This window comes from Protomyctophum bolini, assembly GCF_963924005.1.
Source record: "Protomyctophum bolini genome assembly, chromosome: 5".
NCBI classification, from domain to species: domain Eukaryota; kingdom Metazoa; phylum Chordata; class Actinopteri; order Myctophiformes; family Myctophidae; genus Protomyctophum; species Protomyctophum bolini.
Window position 1 is genome coordinate 24,848,493 of NC_137866.1, and position 16,958 is coordinate 24,865,450.

At 41.1% G+C, this 16,958-nt stretch overlaps 1 protein-coding gene across 8 annotated transcripts in view; it reads right to left on the bottom strand.

Moving 5' to 3' along the window:
* Positions 1-9,005: 9,005 nt before the first annotated feature.
* Positions 9,006-16,958, bottom strand: part of prdm16 (PR domain containing 16) — a 265,795-nt gene continuing 257,842 nt past the window's right edge. For 7 of the 8 annotated variants that reach the window (XM_080763704.1, XM_080763706.1, XM_080763703.1 and 4 more), the window contains 2 exons: positions 13,046-13,309; positions 9,227-9,388 (listed from right to left, as the gene is read on the bottom strand). In XM_080763704.1, coding sequence (XP_080619830.1) covers positions 9,376-9,388; positions 13,046-13,309 — 277 coding nt within the window. In that variant the 3' untranslated portion in view covers positions 9,227-9,375. Of the gene's footprint in view, positions 9,389-10,161; positions 10,334-13,045; positions 13,310-16,958 lie in introns of all 8 variants that reach the window. The other variant, XM_080763705.1, reaches the window with a different exon arrangement.

Sequence of the window (16,958 nt, forward strand, 5' to 3'; positions counted from 1 at the left end):
AAAACATGGGCTATAACCCATCGTTTTTGTCATTTCGTAATTTTTTTCAAATCTTCAAAAATGATGAAAAATGGCGCGCTATAGTATGCCGTACGATATGGGCTATAGCCCACGGTCCAGAATTATGAGAAACGAGGCTAACTTTTTTTTTCAAAATTTCAAAAAACATGGGCTATAACCCATCGTTTTTGTCATTTCGTCATTTTTTTCAAATCTTCAAAAATGATGAAAAACGGCGCGCTATAGTATGCCGTACGATATGGGCTATAGCCCACGGTCCAAAATGATGAGGAACGAGGCTAACTTTTTTTTTCAAAATTTCAAAAAACATGGGCTATAACCCATCGTTTTTGTCATTTCGTCATTTTTTTCAAATCCTCAAAAATGATGAAAAACGGCGCGCTATAGTATGCCGTACGATATGGGCTATAGCCCACGGTCCAAAATGATGAGAAACGAGGCTAACTTTTTTTTTCAAAATTTCAAAAAACATGGGCTATAACCCATCGTTTTTGTCATTTCGTCATTTTTTTCAAATCCTCAAAAATTATGAAAAACGGCGCGCTATAGTATGCCGTACGATATGGGCTATAGCCCACGGTCCAAAATGATGAGAAACGAGGCTAACTTTTTTTTCCAAAATTTCAAAAAACATGGGCTATAACCCATCGTTTTTGTCATTTCGTAATTTTTTTCAAATCCTCAAAAATGATGAAAAACGGCGCGCTATAGTATGCCGTACGATATGGGCTATAGCCCACGGTCCAAAATGATGAGAAACGAGGCTAACTTTTTTTTTCAAAATTTCAAAAAACATGGGCTATAACCCATCGTTTTTGTCATTTCGTCATTTTTTTCAAATCTTCAAAAATGATGAAAAACGGCGCGCTATAGTATGCCGTACGATATGGGCTATAGCCCACGGTCCAAAATGATGAGAAACGAGGCTAACTTTTTTTTTTCAAAATTTCAAAAAACATGGGCTATAACCCATCGTTTTTGTCATTTCGTCATTTTTTTCAAATCTTCAAAAATGATGAAAAACGGCGCGCTATAGTATGCCGTACGATATGGGCTATAGCCCACGGTCCAAAATGATGAGAAACGAGGCTAACTTTTTTTTCCAAAATTTCAAAAAACATGGGCTATAACCCATCGTTTTTGTCATTTCGTCATTTTTTTCAAATCCTCAAAAATGATGAAAAACGGCGCGCTATAGTATGCCGTACGATATGGGCTATAGCCCACGGTCCAAAATGATGAGAAACGAGGCTAACTTTTTTTTTCAAAATAAAAAAAAACATGGGCTATAACCCATCGTTTTTGTCATTTCGTCATTTTTTTCAAATCTTCAAAAATGATGAAAAACGGCGCGCTATAGTATGCCGTACGATATGGGCTATAGCCCACGGTCCAGAATTATGAGAAACGAGGCTAACTTTTTTTTTCAAAATTTCAAAAAACATGGGCTATAACCCATCGTTTTTGTCATTTCGTCATTTTTTTCAAATCCTCAAAAATGATGAAAAACGGCGCGCTATAGTATGCCGTACGATATGGGCTATAGCCCACGGTCCAAAATGATGAGAAACGAGGCTAACTTTTTTTTTCAAAATTAAAAAAAACATGGGCTATAACCCATCGTTTTTGTCATTTCGTAATTTTTTTAAAATCTTCAAAAATGATGAAAAACGGCGCGCTATAGTATGCCGTACGATATGGGCTATAGCCCACGGTCCAAAATGATGAGGAACGAGGCTAACTTTTTTTTTCAAAATTTCAAAAAACATGGGCTATAACCCATCGTTTTTGTCATTTCGTCATTTTTTTCAAATCCTCAAAAATGATGAAAAACGGCGCGCTATAGTATGCCGTACGATATGGGCTATAGCCCACGGTCCAAAATGATGAGAAACGAGGCTAACTTTTTTTTTCAAAATTTCAAAAAACATGGGCTATAACCCATCGTTTTTGTCATTTCGTCATTTTTTTCAAATCCTCAAAAATTATGAAAAACGGCGCGCTATAGTATGCCGTACGATATGGGCTATAGCCCACGGTCCAAAATGATGAGAAACGAGGCTAACTTTTTTTTCCAAAATTTCAAAAAACATGGGCTATAACCCATCGTTTTTGTCATTTCGTAATTTTTTTCAAATCCTCAAAAATGATGAAAAACGGCGCGCTATAGTATGCCGTACGATATGGGCTATAGCCCACGGTCCAAAATGATGAGAAACGAGGCTAACTTTTTTTTTCAAAATTTCAAAAAACATGGGCTATAACCCATCGTTTTTGTCCTTTCGTCATTTTTTTCAAATCTTCAAAAATGATGAAAAACGGCGCGCTATAGTATGCCGTACGATATGGGCTATAGCCCACGGTCCAAAATGATGAGAAACGAGGCTAACTTTTTTTTTTTCAAAATTTCAAAAAACATGGGCTATAACCCATCGTTTTTGTCATTTCGTCATTTTTTTCAAATCTTCAAAAATGATGAAAAACGGCGCGCTATAGTATGCCGTACGATATGGGCTATAGCCCACGGTCCAAAATGATGAGAAACGAGGCTAACTTTTTTTTCCAAAATTTCAAAAAACATGGGCTATAACCCATCGTTTTTGTCATTTCGTCATTTTTTTCAAATCCTCAAAAATTATGAAAAACGGCGCGCTATAGTATGCCGTACGATATGGGCTATAGCCCACGGTCCAAAATGATGAGAAACGAGGCTAACTTTTTTTTTCAAAATAAAAAAAAACATGGGCTATAACCCATCGTTTTTGTCATTTCGTCATTTTTTTCAAATCTTCAAAAATGATGATAAACGGCGCGCTATAGTATGCCGTACGATATGGGCTATAGCCCACGGTCCAGAATTATGAGAAACGAGGCTAACTTTTTTTTTCAAAATTTCAAAAAACATGGGCTATAACCCATCGTTTTTGTCATTTCGTCATTTTTTTCAAATCTTCAAAAATGATGAAAAACGGCGCGCTATAGTATGCCGTACGATATGGGCTATAGCCCACGGTCCAAAATGATGAGAAACGAGGCTAACTTTTTTTTTCAAAATTTCAAAAAACATGGGCTATAACCCATCGTTTTTGTCATTTCGTCATTTTTTTCAAATCTTCAAAAATGATGAAAAACGGCGCGCTATAGTATGCCGTACGATATGGGCTATAGCCCACGGTCCAGAATTATGAGAAACGAGGCTAACTTTTTTTTTCAAAATTTCAAAAAACATGGGCTATAACCCATCGTTTTTGTCATTTCGTCATTTTTTTCAAATCCTCAAAAATGATGAAAAACGGCGCGCTATAGTATGCCGTACGATATGGGCTATAGCCCACGGTCCAAAATGATGAGAAACGAGGCTAACTTTTTTTTCAAAATTAAAAAAAACATGGGCTATAACCCATCGTTTTTGTCATTTCGTCATTTTTTTCAAATCTTCAAAAATGATGAAAAACGGCGCGCTATAGTATGCCGTACGATATGGGCTATAGCCCACGGTCCAAAATGATGAGGAACGAGGCTAACTTTTTTTTTCAAAATTTCAAAAAACATGGGCTATAACCCATCGTTTTTGTCATTTCGTCATTTTTTTCAAATCCTCAAAAATGATGAAAAACGGCGCGCTATAGTATGCCGTACGATATGGGCTATAGCCCACGGTCCAAAATGATGAGAAACGAGGCTAACTTTTTTTTTCAAAATTTCAAAAAACATGGGCTATAACCCATCGTTTTTGTCATTTCGTCATTTTTTTCAAATCCTCAAAAATGATGAAAAACGGCGCGCTATAGTATGCCGTACGATATGGGCTATAGCCCACGGTCCAAAATGATGAGAAACGAGGCTAACTTTTTTTTTCAAAATTTCAAAAAACATGGGCTATAACCCATCGTTTTTGTCATTTCGTCATTTTTTTCAAATCCTCAAAAATTATGAAAAACGGCGCGCTATAGTATGCCGTACGATATGGGCTATAGCCCACGGTCCAAAATGATGAGAAACGAGGCTAACTTTTTTTTCCAAAATTTCAAAAAACATGGGCTATAACCCATCGTTTTTGTCATTTCGTAATTTTTTTCAAATCCTCAAAAATGATGAAAAACGGCGCGCTATAGTATGCCGTACGATATGGGCTATAGCCCACGGTCCAAAATGATGAGAAACGAGGCTAACTTTTTTTTTCAAAATTTCAAAAAACATGGGCTATAACCCATCGTTTTTGTCATTTCGTCATTTTTTTCAAATCTTCAAAAATGATGAAAAACGGCGCGCTATAGTATGCCGTACGATATGGGCTATAGCCCACGGTCCAAAATGATGAGAAACGAGGCTAACTTTTTTTTTTTCAAAATTTCAAAAAACATGGGCTATAACCCATCGTTTTTGTCATTTCGTCATTTTTTTCAAATCTTCAAAAATGATGAAAAACGGCGCGCTATAGTATGCCGTACGATATGGGCTATAGCCCACGGTCCAAAATGATGAGAAACGAGGCTAACGTTTTTTTCCAAAATTTCAAAAAACATGGGCTATAACCCATCGTTTTTGTCATTTCGTCATTTTTTTCAAATCCTCAAAAATGATGAAAAACGGCGCGCTATAGTATGCCGTACGATATGGGCTATAGCCCACGGTCCAAAATGATGAGAAACGAGGCTAACTTTTTTTTTCAAAATAAAAAAAAACATGGGCTATAACCCATCGTTTTTGTCATTTCGTCATTTTTTTCAAATCTTCAAAAATGATGATAAACGGCGCGCTATAGTATGCCGTACGATATGGGCTATAGCCCACGGTCCAGAATTATGAGAAACGAGGCTAACTTTTTTTTTCAAAATTTCAAAAAACATGGGCTATAACCCATCGTTTTTGTCATTTCGTCATTTTTTTCAAATCTTCAAAAATGATGAAAAACGGCGCGCTATAGTATGCCGTACGATATGGGCTATAGCCCACGGTCCAAAATGATGAGAAACGAGGCTAACTTTTTTTTCCAAAATTTCAAAAAACATGGGCTATAACCCATCGTTTTTGTAATTTCGTCATTTTTTTCAAATCCTCAAAAATGATGAAAAACGGCGCGCTATAGTATGCCGTACGATATGGGCTATAGCCCATGGTCCAAAATGATGAGAAACGAGGATAACTTTTTTTTTCAAAATTTCAAAAAACATGGGCTATAACCCATCGTTTTTGTCAAATTGCGGAATTGCGGAAATTGCGGAAATTGCGAAAATGGTAATTGTGGAAATTGCGGAAATGGAAATTGCGGAAATGGTAATTGCGGAAATTGCGGAAATGGAAATTGTGGAAATTGTGGAAATTGCGGATAACCCATCGTTTTTGTCAAATTGCGGAATTGCGGAAATTGCGGAAATTGCGAAAATGGTAATTGTGGAAATTGCGGAAATGGAAATTGCGGAAATTGCGGTAATTGCGGAAACTATAAATTATATGAATAAAGTTATTATAAAATTATTTTGTCTTTGTCAAAAAGGCTTCTTTGAAAACTTTTGGTCTCAGTTCACAGATACACGGTGGACATTTGTTTTAAAAAGCACACAGGTTTTTATTGCATATCAATTTCATGTATAAATTCTTCATAGCATTGGAAAGATTACATTTGGTATACATTTCTATTCTACAGAATTAACATCGGAGTCATTTTTTTTTCAATGAAATTTCTCTAAAGTACATCTTCAATAATCACAAGCATCAAAATAACTGCAATTTAAGAATTGTTCAATATTATTCTACAATCCTTTTTTTATTTGTATTTTTTAAATTATTTCTTGTCCCGCCAGTCTGTCTCTCTTCTATGTGTTTCAGAGCTATCTGCCCGGTACATTCGTAAGGCAGTCAAGAACTTTGAAGTCAAACCTACTAAAACCTAAACCACATGTACAATAAGTGCATCTACGGATTTATTTTATTCTTTTTTTGTTTTATTTGATACACATTTCACAAATGGACATCATTATTATGACCGCTAAACACGTCATGCACATTTCTTTTCCTGTTTTCAATAAACATAACAGAGGCGATATTACAACTCAAACGAAACAAGCACCATCCATTTAAACCCATTTTTTTCAATGATTTTGTTTTCTTCTTCAGACAAATGCACCATTGCCGTTTTTTTAATTATAATCCTTAAAATACTATACAATTAAAAAGAAACAATATGTATATATAGATTTTCTTATTATTTTTTTTACTTTATCCTGTAACAGTGGGGGGATGGGCAGGGGGACAGCAACCATGTTCTATATGCTGAACCATGTTTCAGTGATCATTTGCCAGAATACTTTCCAAAGTTGGCTTTGCTTTACACAGCGCGTATTTATTACAGTAGTACATGACAAACATTATATATATAGTCAACCCCCAAAAATGTAGTAACCAAGGTATTTGCATTATATAACCAGGTGTGGTACAAGAATGTGTTAACTATGAATGAATCCTCATTCAGTAGCTAGTGTTAAAAAAAAGGAACATTCCAAACCTCGGCCTTTAAAAATAGTGAGACGATGCAGCAGTCTTAGCATCAAACTATCACTGGCTATTATGAAAGAAAAATTACAGTGCTTCAGTATCGGATTTCTCGTTTGTTTATTATTTTTCTCCCGTTTTGAGCGTGGGTTGTCCACGTACTCAAAGAGAAACAGGTTTTGACGAGTGAAAAAAAGAGCAAACAAACAAACAAAACAAAAAAAATAGAAAGAACAACTCTGACTGTATGTTCTCAGTTCTAGAGACCAAAGCCTTGATCAATGTATGGCTTGGACCCATGTGGTTTAAGTGCTATTTTGAAAAGTACAGCATCAGGCCTATATTTTCTATAGTCCTATCATGACAGGAGGATCAAGGTAAGAATGATCAACAAAGCTCACCCTCCCTCCTGTCTCCTACAGTTATCTACAGATATCTACAGTAAATGCCTCATGCCCTTCCGTATAAGTGGCATTATCCACCTTGTTGACCACCATTACGGACTACGTTCTCTGACCTATAATGTGAAGATTCGGGAAGCCAGATAATTAGAATTCAGATTAAGGAGGAATATTCCCTTTCTCCGCGAATTCAGAACCACACATCTGTAACGAAACATGTTTTACATGTGTTAGGACAGTTAAGGTATAACCATTAACACCAGCAATGATACTATACATTCTGGTACATTTGTATGTGTGTGTGCTGAATTTGTTTTAATAATTTGTCTTCTGGACCAGTGATTATTTTACTCCATTATGCAACTACTTGTACCTCATCAAATTGTGACTGAGTTAGGATCTGACATTGATCTAATTGTGTGATTATTTAAATTACCAGTAATGAAAGCCCTAAACCTAACCCCATGGAAAAAACAGGGACCGACATATACAACTGGATTTCAAAATAATTGTGTAAGGGTGACATTATAATGCCCTTTCCTGACATTCATGGTCATTTTGGTTGCCCAAAATTGCCACTGTGTGAGACTTCAACCTTTGAAGAAAAACATTCAGCATACTGGGTTGAAATGGTTGAACTTGAAACACGACACACCAACGTCTGGTAAGGATGCAGAAACAAGGATCTAAAACAAGCTCAAGCTAACCTCTTCACTATAAATAATAACAGATGAGTTCATGGATTATTTTCCATTTTGGCACACTAAAACGCATCAGAACAAGAGATTCTGAATCTCACTCACGTTCCAAAATGTCCAATAGGTGCTCGTTCCGTCGGCGACAGAAACATGAGGGACAATACGACACTTAGTTTTCATTTTTCCGATTCATAATTGTGAACAACCAACCAAAAAATAAATAGAATACACAACACTCTCAAAAATCAAATATGTCAGAGTGTGAAGATAGCAACCAAACATGAACTATGACAGAAAATGCAAGCCCCTTAGAAGAGATGATTGTCAGAGAACAAAACGTTTTCTATGGGTTATTTGGCACATACCACTCTTGCTATGAACATCTAGGTTATTTTGTACATCATACAACAATATCATACAATTTTGGTCCTTCTCTAAAATAATTATATTAACATTTTAGCACTGAGGTGCCTACAAAGAAACAATACTGTTATCTAAGAGGGGAAAAAAAGTAAATAAAATTAACAAATGAAATGAATTGAACATCTAAGGAGAGGAGAGAGAAAAAAATAAATACTTTCCTCTTGTTGAGTATGATTTAATGTAATTTTCAGCATGATTAAAGAGGGTATTTAATAAAAATGGCTAGTGTCCTGGCTGGGTAATGAATCAAAATCACTGGTTGCACATTATAAATGTTGTAGTGTCACTTTCTGTGTAATCATTCAACACAATAAGCTAAAAAAAAATCTATTGGGACGAATTTCCTAAATCCAGTAACATTCTGTCAATTATGGTGCTATCATTGATTCGGTAACTTTTAGTTCAAAGTGGAATAACAGTACATGTGTGGGCCATGATCGGTGTGTGTGTGTGTGTGTGTGTGTGTGTGTGTGTGTGTGTGCGTGCGTGCGTGCGTGCGTGCGTGCGTGCGTGCGTGCGTGCGTGCGTGCGTGCGTGCGAGTCACAAGAGGGTATAAAAAACAAAACCTGGATGCCATAGAGCACACGCCCACTATGTTCCTGCCAGTTGCTCTTGTTGAAATGCCACCACCCTGTGGCCATGCAGTGCCATTGCAGTGTTCAATTCCGCAGTGCTCTTTGTGTCCATAGACATCATTGAGATATGAAAATCGTTCATCTTTGTGAGAGACATACTCAGGGTCGCCGTGGGGCTTTCAGTGGACCCAGTGGGGACTGGGGAGGGTCTATGCAGTGGATAAGCATTCATTGTGTCCTTCACATCAACAGGTGCTGAGCAGTGCTTCCTCTATGTCAGAGTCTTTGTCTCTGCTTACAAGACCCCTCATCAAGGGATGATTTAGTTCAATCTCTCACGCTCTCTCTCTCTCACTCCCGCACACTCACACATGTGCACGCACGCACGTACGTACGCCCGCCCGCACGCACGCACGACCGCACGCCTGTCCGCACGCGCGCGCGCACGACCGTCCGCACGCACACCCACACACACACACACACACACACACACACACACACGCACACGCACACACTAATCTGGTCTAACCATTTTTCAATCACTTGTTTTCTCCATTGTGATACTATTGCTCCAGTTCCTCCCCCCCAACCCCACTCTCCTCTCCCTCTCGCTCCCTCTCTCTCTCTGTGTCTCTCTGTCTTCTAGATGTGGTTGAGTGGGTGAAAGCTGCTCGTCTCAGACGGTCCGCCTCCCATGCTCAGCCAAGCGTCCAGAGAGTTTTGGGAGGGCGCGTGCAAAGGGTTGTTCTCTGACAGAGACAGCATCATTGCATAAGCCTGTGGGAGAAGGACAAGAGGAAGAACCGTTTAATAATATTATATTATATTATATTTTATTTTATTTTATTTTATTTTATTTTATTTTATTTTATTTTATTTTATTTTATTTTATTTTATTTTATTTTATTTTATTTTATTTTATTTTATTTTATTTTATTTTATTTTATTTTATTTTATTTTATTTTATTTTATTTTATTTTGGTGGAGGTTCCCGAGATGACAGTGAAGTGGTAATTCAAAGACTTTTAACACAAAAAAAGGATCCATAATATTTATCTGTGGAACCATGCCAAACTAAATGTGATGCCCCAACTAATACAATTCCAAGTGCTTATCAGGCTGGGGGAGGTCCCCAGTTCAAACATGATTATTTTCGGGGGTCGCTGCCTGAAAAGGTTGAGAACCACTGATGTATAGTTGATCCTGTGACTCCATATTTGTCACTCACTTTGAATGTCATGCCAATTATCTGACAAGCACACAGTGGAGATAACAGCATGAACAGGTTGGAGAAACTTGATCACAAGTTTAATAGAATAGCAGATAATACGTTCGATTGTTGGTTAAGTAATGGACAGTACGGGACAAAAACAGATTCCATTTGGCCACAGAATCGAAAAATCCCGACCTTGTTTTCGCAAATTCCGAAGCTCCACATGTCTATTATACTCTAACCATTTTTACCTCACCTACTACGTCTTATCTATAGAGGAAACCCCACGTCTTTCCTCTCCCGTTTTGTCAACATCCATATAGGGCAGTCAACATACCTGGGTTTTAGCCTGCCTGTACAATGTCTCTTTCAATGTCTCCGACTCTAGCGACGTGTTAAACATGTCTTTAACATCAAAGGGCGGCTCGTCACCGGCGGCCTTACGCACGCCGTCCAGGCTCTTGGGAAAGCCTTCCAGGTCCAATAGAGAGCCCTCCTCCTCTAAACACCTGCACACCCAATGTGGGGGAGATGGGGATATATAAGACACCCAATGTGGGGGAGATGGGGATTTATGGATGGGTAGATAAGACACCCAATGTGGGGGAGATGGGGATATATGGATGGGTAGATAAGACACCCAATGTGGGGGAGATGGGGATATATGGATGGGTAGATAAGACACCCAATGTGGGGGAGATGGGGATATATGGATGGGTAGATAAGACACCCAATGTGGGGGAGATGGGGATATATGGATGGGTAGATAAGACACCCAATGTGGGGGAGATGGGGATATATGGACACCCAGTAGGTATATATATGGAGGATATATAGATGGATATATAGATAGGCAGATGGATGGATAGGCAGACAGACAAATGAATGGGTGTCGAGATGGACACAGGAGGGTAAACAGAGGGATGGATGAGGGTAGGAAAAGAAAGTTTGTTGGAAAAGAAAGGATGCAAAGAGTTAACAGCGATCGACCGTGTTGGTACCAAAAAAGAGATGTGGTCAAGAAAGGAAGGAGGAAAGTTTAGTTTGAAAGACAAACAGTCGAGGAGCAGAGTAGACATATGTACAGTAGAGCCCGACCGACATATCGGCCATTATTTGACTCGATATTGGCAATTAAATATGAGCCTACGTGTTCTGATTTTCGTAAAAAACGGAAAGGTTTTTAAAACGTTTTGGAAAGTTGATGTACAGTACAAGCTCACAATGCGTCATGATGGGATGTTTCTGCGTATCTTATGTGCTTGTAACTTATCAACTTTAATTAACATTGTATAATTAATGTTAAATGGTATGTCGTGTTTTCATTCATTGAAGTTTATCTATTTGCATATATTTAAGTTAAATGTTGTGAAATAGAAACTTGAATTTCAATTTCACTGAAAAGCAAACTTCATGTGGCATCGGTCGGGCTCTAGGCATACAATCTAAGAAACCACTGTGTGGTGAGAATGTCCAGAAGAAGGATTCAGCGGGCAGGTAAGGGGGGAGGGGATTGTCCTCAAATTAAGTCAACTTTTGTCCCGTCTTCATGATTAGACAAGGGAGTGGACAGGACCAGGGATGTGAATTCATGGCAAACAGACGCAGCCGTGAGTGAGCTCACACAGTCAGTGCTCCTATACCTACCTATGCCATTTGTGCTCTAAATGCATGGGTCGCATCATGGCAGAGGACACTCACAAAACCAAGATGTTCATTGTCCCTCGAGAAAAGACAATTCACTCACTATACTCTGTGATAAAGTGCACTGTCAACTTAACTCAAGTTCATGACAAAATGTAAACTTGATGGTCACTAGACTGACAGTCTTAGGCCCTAACCACACCAAAGGGTCACCATGCAACTCCTTGGGTCCAAACGGTTGCAAGGAGTTAACGCTAAAACCGTCTTGACCATTTGTTGTGGTTTGGGCCATTGAATTCCATGCGTTGAGTCACTAGGGATGACGCACGTCAACGTGCAACAGGACATATCACACCGCTGGGGCAACGCTAGAACCGTCTCGACCCTTTTGTGTGGTTAGGGCTTTAGTTATCTTCATTGCCACTGAAACCATTAGGTTATGGCAAAGTATGACAGATGACAGACAGACCCAAGAATACACCCTCTGTTGGACACAACAAATGAAAGATCTATGGAATATGGACGGCTTCAACAGTCTGCTGCTTCGAGGCACAGTGCAAACCATTGTCAACATCTGGTCAGCGTGTTTACCCCTATAGGAAGTAGTGGTAAACATAGGCTAGAAAGCTAGCTACCTAGCTCAGTAACAGCTGTTCCTCTGATAGTCATTAGATGTTCAGGCCAGCTGTGTTAATGTTTGTATTCTGAAAGCATCTATTATAAGATGGAATGGAATAATTATTATGTATATGGAATGGTTACAAAACAAATCTTTCCTGATGTGTGTTTCTTGTGTGGTGTTTTAACATTCACTTAATTATTCATCTGTCTTTCTCAATGCCAAAAGCCAGCTGTTGGTGTTTAATAGTGGGATTAGTTTGAACGAGAACGAGAACATGAGGGGTTGCTGTAAAAGGCAAATATATACTTTGCCGTACGACTCATTTCGACAAGTCGTTTAACAAAAATGTAGATATTTTCAAACAAACATATGCCATTTATGTCAAGCAAAGGGGCGCCTTTAAAGGGCATGCTTGTAGCGGACACATGTGTTCTGTAATAGAGCAACGAAGCATTATGTCAATATCGGTAGAGGGCGCCAAGTCCACAGGTTCATGTACTTTTTATTTGCATTGTAATCCCCATAGGGGGATTTTAAATAGCCTCATATAAGAACTGTTTTTGAAAAATATTATATTATAAATTATGGATATGAAGAATCAACTGACGGAGAGAAAACGCTATTGTTACTGCTGCTGAATTAGTAAAACTAAGTAAAAACTATTCAAGAGACTATGACTAAAAACGCAGGCATTGTTACCTGGATCAACGACAGGTCTGCGCAAGAGGGGCGCAACAACGCAAGCGTAAAAAAAAGAGCTAAACAGAATCCAGGTCTGGTGAGATGCGGGCGTGTGCACGAAATGAGCATGCGCGCAACAAATTCACATAAATACGCTTGTGTTGTTGCACCGCGACTGCTCCCCAGTGCTGCACGCAAAAATGCATTGAAAACGAACTATAGACGAGTTAAATCGCTTCACATTTGAATAGCCCTTAAAGCTCCTAGTGTATACCTGCGCGTGTGTTCGTAGGTCATCGCTAACGGAGCCCCCTCCGCTTCCTCGTCCTCCTCGTCCTCTTCGTACGCTCCCGTCGTCATGGTAACCGGAGACGGCGACTCGGGCGCCTCGTCCTGAGACTTCTCCGTCAGGCTGCCTTCCTCCTCCTCTTCGTCGTCACCCTCCGCCTCCTCCTCCTCCTCCAGCCCTTGGAGCCTCGCCAGCTTGGAGTTGGACAGGCTGTGGCTGGGCGGATGCTCCTCGTCCACTTGGTCTGACCTGTAGGGTAGCGGGGAGTAAAGTGTCAAAAAGTATCTACGTTTGGAGGGGTTTATACTGTATATCACTCTCTCTTTTTCTATGTCTCTCTCTCTCTCTCTCTCTCTCTCTCTCTCTCTCTCACTGGCTCTAGAATTTGTTCTATACTGCAGCCTGATGCCCAGGGACGTGCACACATAGACATCAAAGGGGGCTTGAGCCCTTTTACCCGTCTGAAAAACTGCCCTCTCCAGACCACAAATGCAGCATTTACTATGGTGAAAGAAATGCAAATGCCTTTTTTCCATGGCATACCGGAAGGCAGCATTCAAGAGAATTCTCCTGAACTTGAACACAGTATTTTGTGTTTTTCCTGCACCGGTAGAGGAGTTGTACAATCCCATAAAAACCAGTAGTGATGATTGGCAGTCAGAGGTGAGTGACTACAGTCAGCTTCACCAGTCAGAGGTGAGTGACTACAGTCAGCTTCACCAGTCAGAGGTGAGTGACTACAGTCAGCTTCACCAGCCAGAGGTGAGTGACTACAGTCAGCTTCACCAGTCAGAGGTGAGTGACTACAGTCAGCTTCACCAGTCAGAGGTGAGTGACTACAGTCAGCTTCACCAGTCAGAGGTGAGTGACTACAGTCAGCTTCACCAGCCAGAGGTGAGTGACTACAGTCAGCTTCACCAGTCAGAGGTGAGTGACTACAGTCAGCTTCACCAGTCAGAGGTGAGTGACTACAGTCAGCTTCACCAGCCAGAGGTGAGTGACTACAGTCAGCTTCACCAGTCAGAGGTGAGTGACTACAGTCAGCTTCACCAGTCAGAGGTGAGTGACTACAGTCAGCTTCACCAGCCAGAGGTGAGTGACTACAGTCAGCTTCACCAGTCAGAGGTGAGTGACTACAGTCAGCTTCACCAGTCAGAGGTGAGTGACTACAGTCAGCTTCACCAGTCAGAGGTGAGTGACTACAGTCAGCTTCACCAGCCAGAGGTGAGTGACTACAGTCAGCTTCACCAGCCAGAGGTGAGTGACTACAGTCAGCTTCACCAGTCAGAGGTGAGTGACTACAGTCAGCTTCACCAGCCAGAGGTGAGTGACTACAGTCAGCTTCACCAGCCAGAGGTGAGTGACTACAGTCAGCTTCACCAGTCAGAGGTGAGTGACTACAGTCAGCTTCACCAGCCAGAGGCAATGTTTTGGCAAGCAAGGCTGGTACAAAATTACTCATGGTACAAGAGTTTTGGTACAGTGAACCACCAGCTGCTCCTAGACACCCTAGCGGATCTAGGCATCGGTGGAACGGCACTAAAGTGGTTCTCTTCCTACCTCACCGACCGGACCTACCAGGTTTCCTGGAAAGGTCTGTTATCATCCCCCCGAACCCTCCAAACTGGGGTCCCACAGGGATCTGTACTTGGTCCCCTCCATTTCTCACTGTACACTAAATCCCTTGGCACTATCATCTCTGCTCACAATATATCCTATCACTGCTACGCCGATGACACACAACTGTTTCTATCCTCTGCCACTCAGGTGGAAGAGCGCATCACCGCATGCCTGGCTGACATCTCACAGTGGATGTCCTCCAACCACCTCAAACTGAACCCAGACAAGACTGAGCTTCTCTTCTTCCCAGCTAAGTCCTGCCCTATGCGGGAGCTAACTATTTCCGTAGACAACGCCCTGGTAACGTCTGTCCCAACAGCCAGGAATCTTGGTGTTGTCCTGGACAGTCGGCTCTCGTTCAAAACTCACATCACAGCTGTCACTCGATCCTGTAGGTTCACACTCTATAACATACGACGAATTAGACCGTTCCTCACCCAGGAATCAGCCCAGCTCCTAATCCAGACAACAGTCTTGTCAAAACGCGACTATTGTAACTCCCTCCTTACTGGCCTACCAGCATGTGCACTTAAGCCTCTCCAGCTGATCCAAAATGCCGCAGCTTGCTTGGTCTTCAACCAGCCAAAATTCTCACATGTCTCCCCCCTGCTCCGCTCCCTCCACTGGCTCCCGGTCGCTGCCCGCACAGAATACAAAACTCTGATGCTGGCATTCAAAGCAACCAAAGGTATGGCTCCCCCATATCATGCAAGTATGATCGAACCCTACAAACCCTCCCGCTCACTCAGATCAGCCAACGCAGGGAAGCTGGAAGTACCCTCACTAAAAACGCCGGGACAACGCTCCACACGTCCCAAACTCTTCTCCCTTCTGGCTCCAAAACTGTGGAATGCACTTCCCATTGCAGTCAGAACTGCAGCATCACTCCCAATCTTCCGCCGTAGTCTGAAAACCCACCTTTTCAGACTCCATCATGGCCCATAGCACTTACCCCACCCCCTTAGATAGCATTTCTGTAGACTTAGATAGCATTTGATACAGACTTATAGCATGTTATGTAGACAGCATAAGTGCATTGTATGTAGTCATAGCACGACATAGTACATATGTATAGCATAGTAGTATAGATGTATAGTTTATATGTATAGTTTCATTATATAGATATTCCACTGTTACTTTCTTAGCTTACGCATGTTTCATGATAAATGTTTTTATGTGATGTATTCCCATGCTTTTTTGTTCTTGCTTAATGTAAGACGCTCTGGATTAAGAGCGTCTGCTAAATTCCTAAATTGTAAATTGGTATCGAAGATAAGCCACTCGGCTTGTTGCTGCACTAAAGTATTGAAAATGGAAAGAATCTAGCTACCCTGGTGAAGTAAGACAAAATCTTTTTTTTATCACCAATGCCTGATCATCAAAAGGCACGGCTCGTCATTGCGAGCAGCGGCAGAGTCGGAGACAAATAATCTGTGCTGACAACAAGCACAGTCCAGCCAAACAAATGAGTGCCGACAGTCACTGTGGAGAGCCTTTCAAATGATACAGAAAAGACTAATTAGCTTAGAGAGAGAGAGAAAGAGAGAGAGAGAGAGAAAGAGAGAGAGAGAGAGAAAGAGAGAGAGAGAGAGAGAGAGAGAGAGAGGGAGGGTTCACTCAGACTCTGTAATGGATGCGTGTGAGCGAGGAAAGAAGATGGCTGATCTGCAAACAGGCTATCAGCACACAACGATTATGACCTGACGTCTGTACATTTTCCAGCCAACCTCCCCCTGCACCCCCATCCAGACCCTCAGACCACGATGTCATGGCTCATGATATCATTTCCTCTGGGACGGCAACATTTACCCCGTCCATTTTGTTTTCCTTTTTTTTTTAAATCACACAGTGGACATTTATCAAACCAGACAGGATTACATTTGGGAAGGGGCGTACAGGGACAGGATTGGGTCACACACATAGTGGGTGGGTAGAAATGGGTAGGGGGTAGATTTAGGTGTGCGTGTGTGCGTGCGTGTATGGGTGGGAGGGGGGGGGGGCATACAAAATACAAAAGCCTCTCTCTCTTCCTCTTCTTCTTTTTCTTCTGCTCTTTCCATCTAGAAGATGAAATACCCCCACTGCCCCCCCCCCCCCCCCCACACCCCAAAATCAAATTGCCAAGCCAGTTGGCAGAGGAAAGAACATTTTGCCTGTGTGCGAACGCAGAGACGAGCGTAACTCTGACATGAGAGGGGCCCTGGGTTTTGTCATTTAGCCTAAACACGTCAGCAGGGTGTTTGTGTTAGCTGTCTGGGCAGCAAGGGGGGTACGGGGC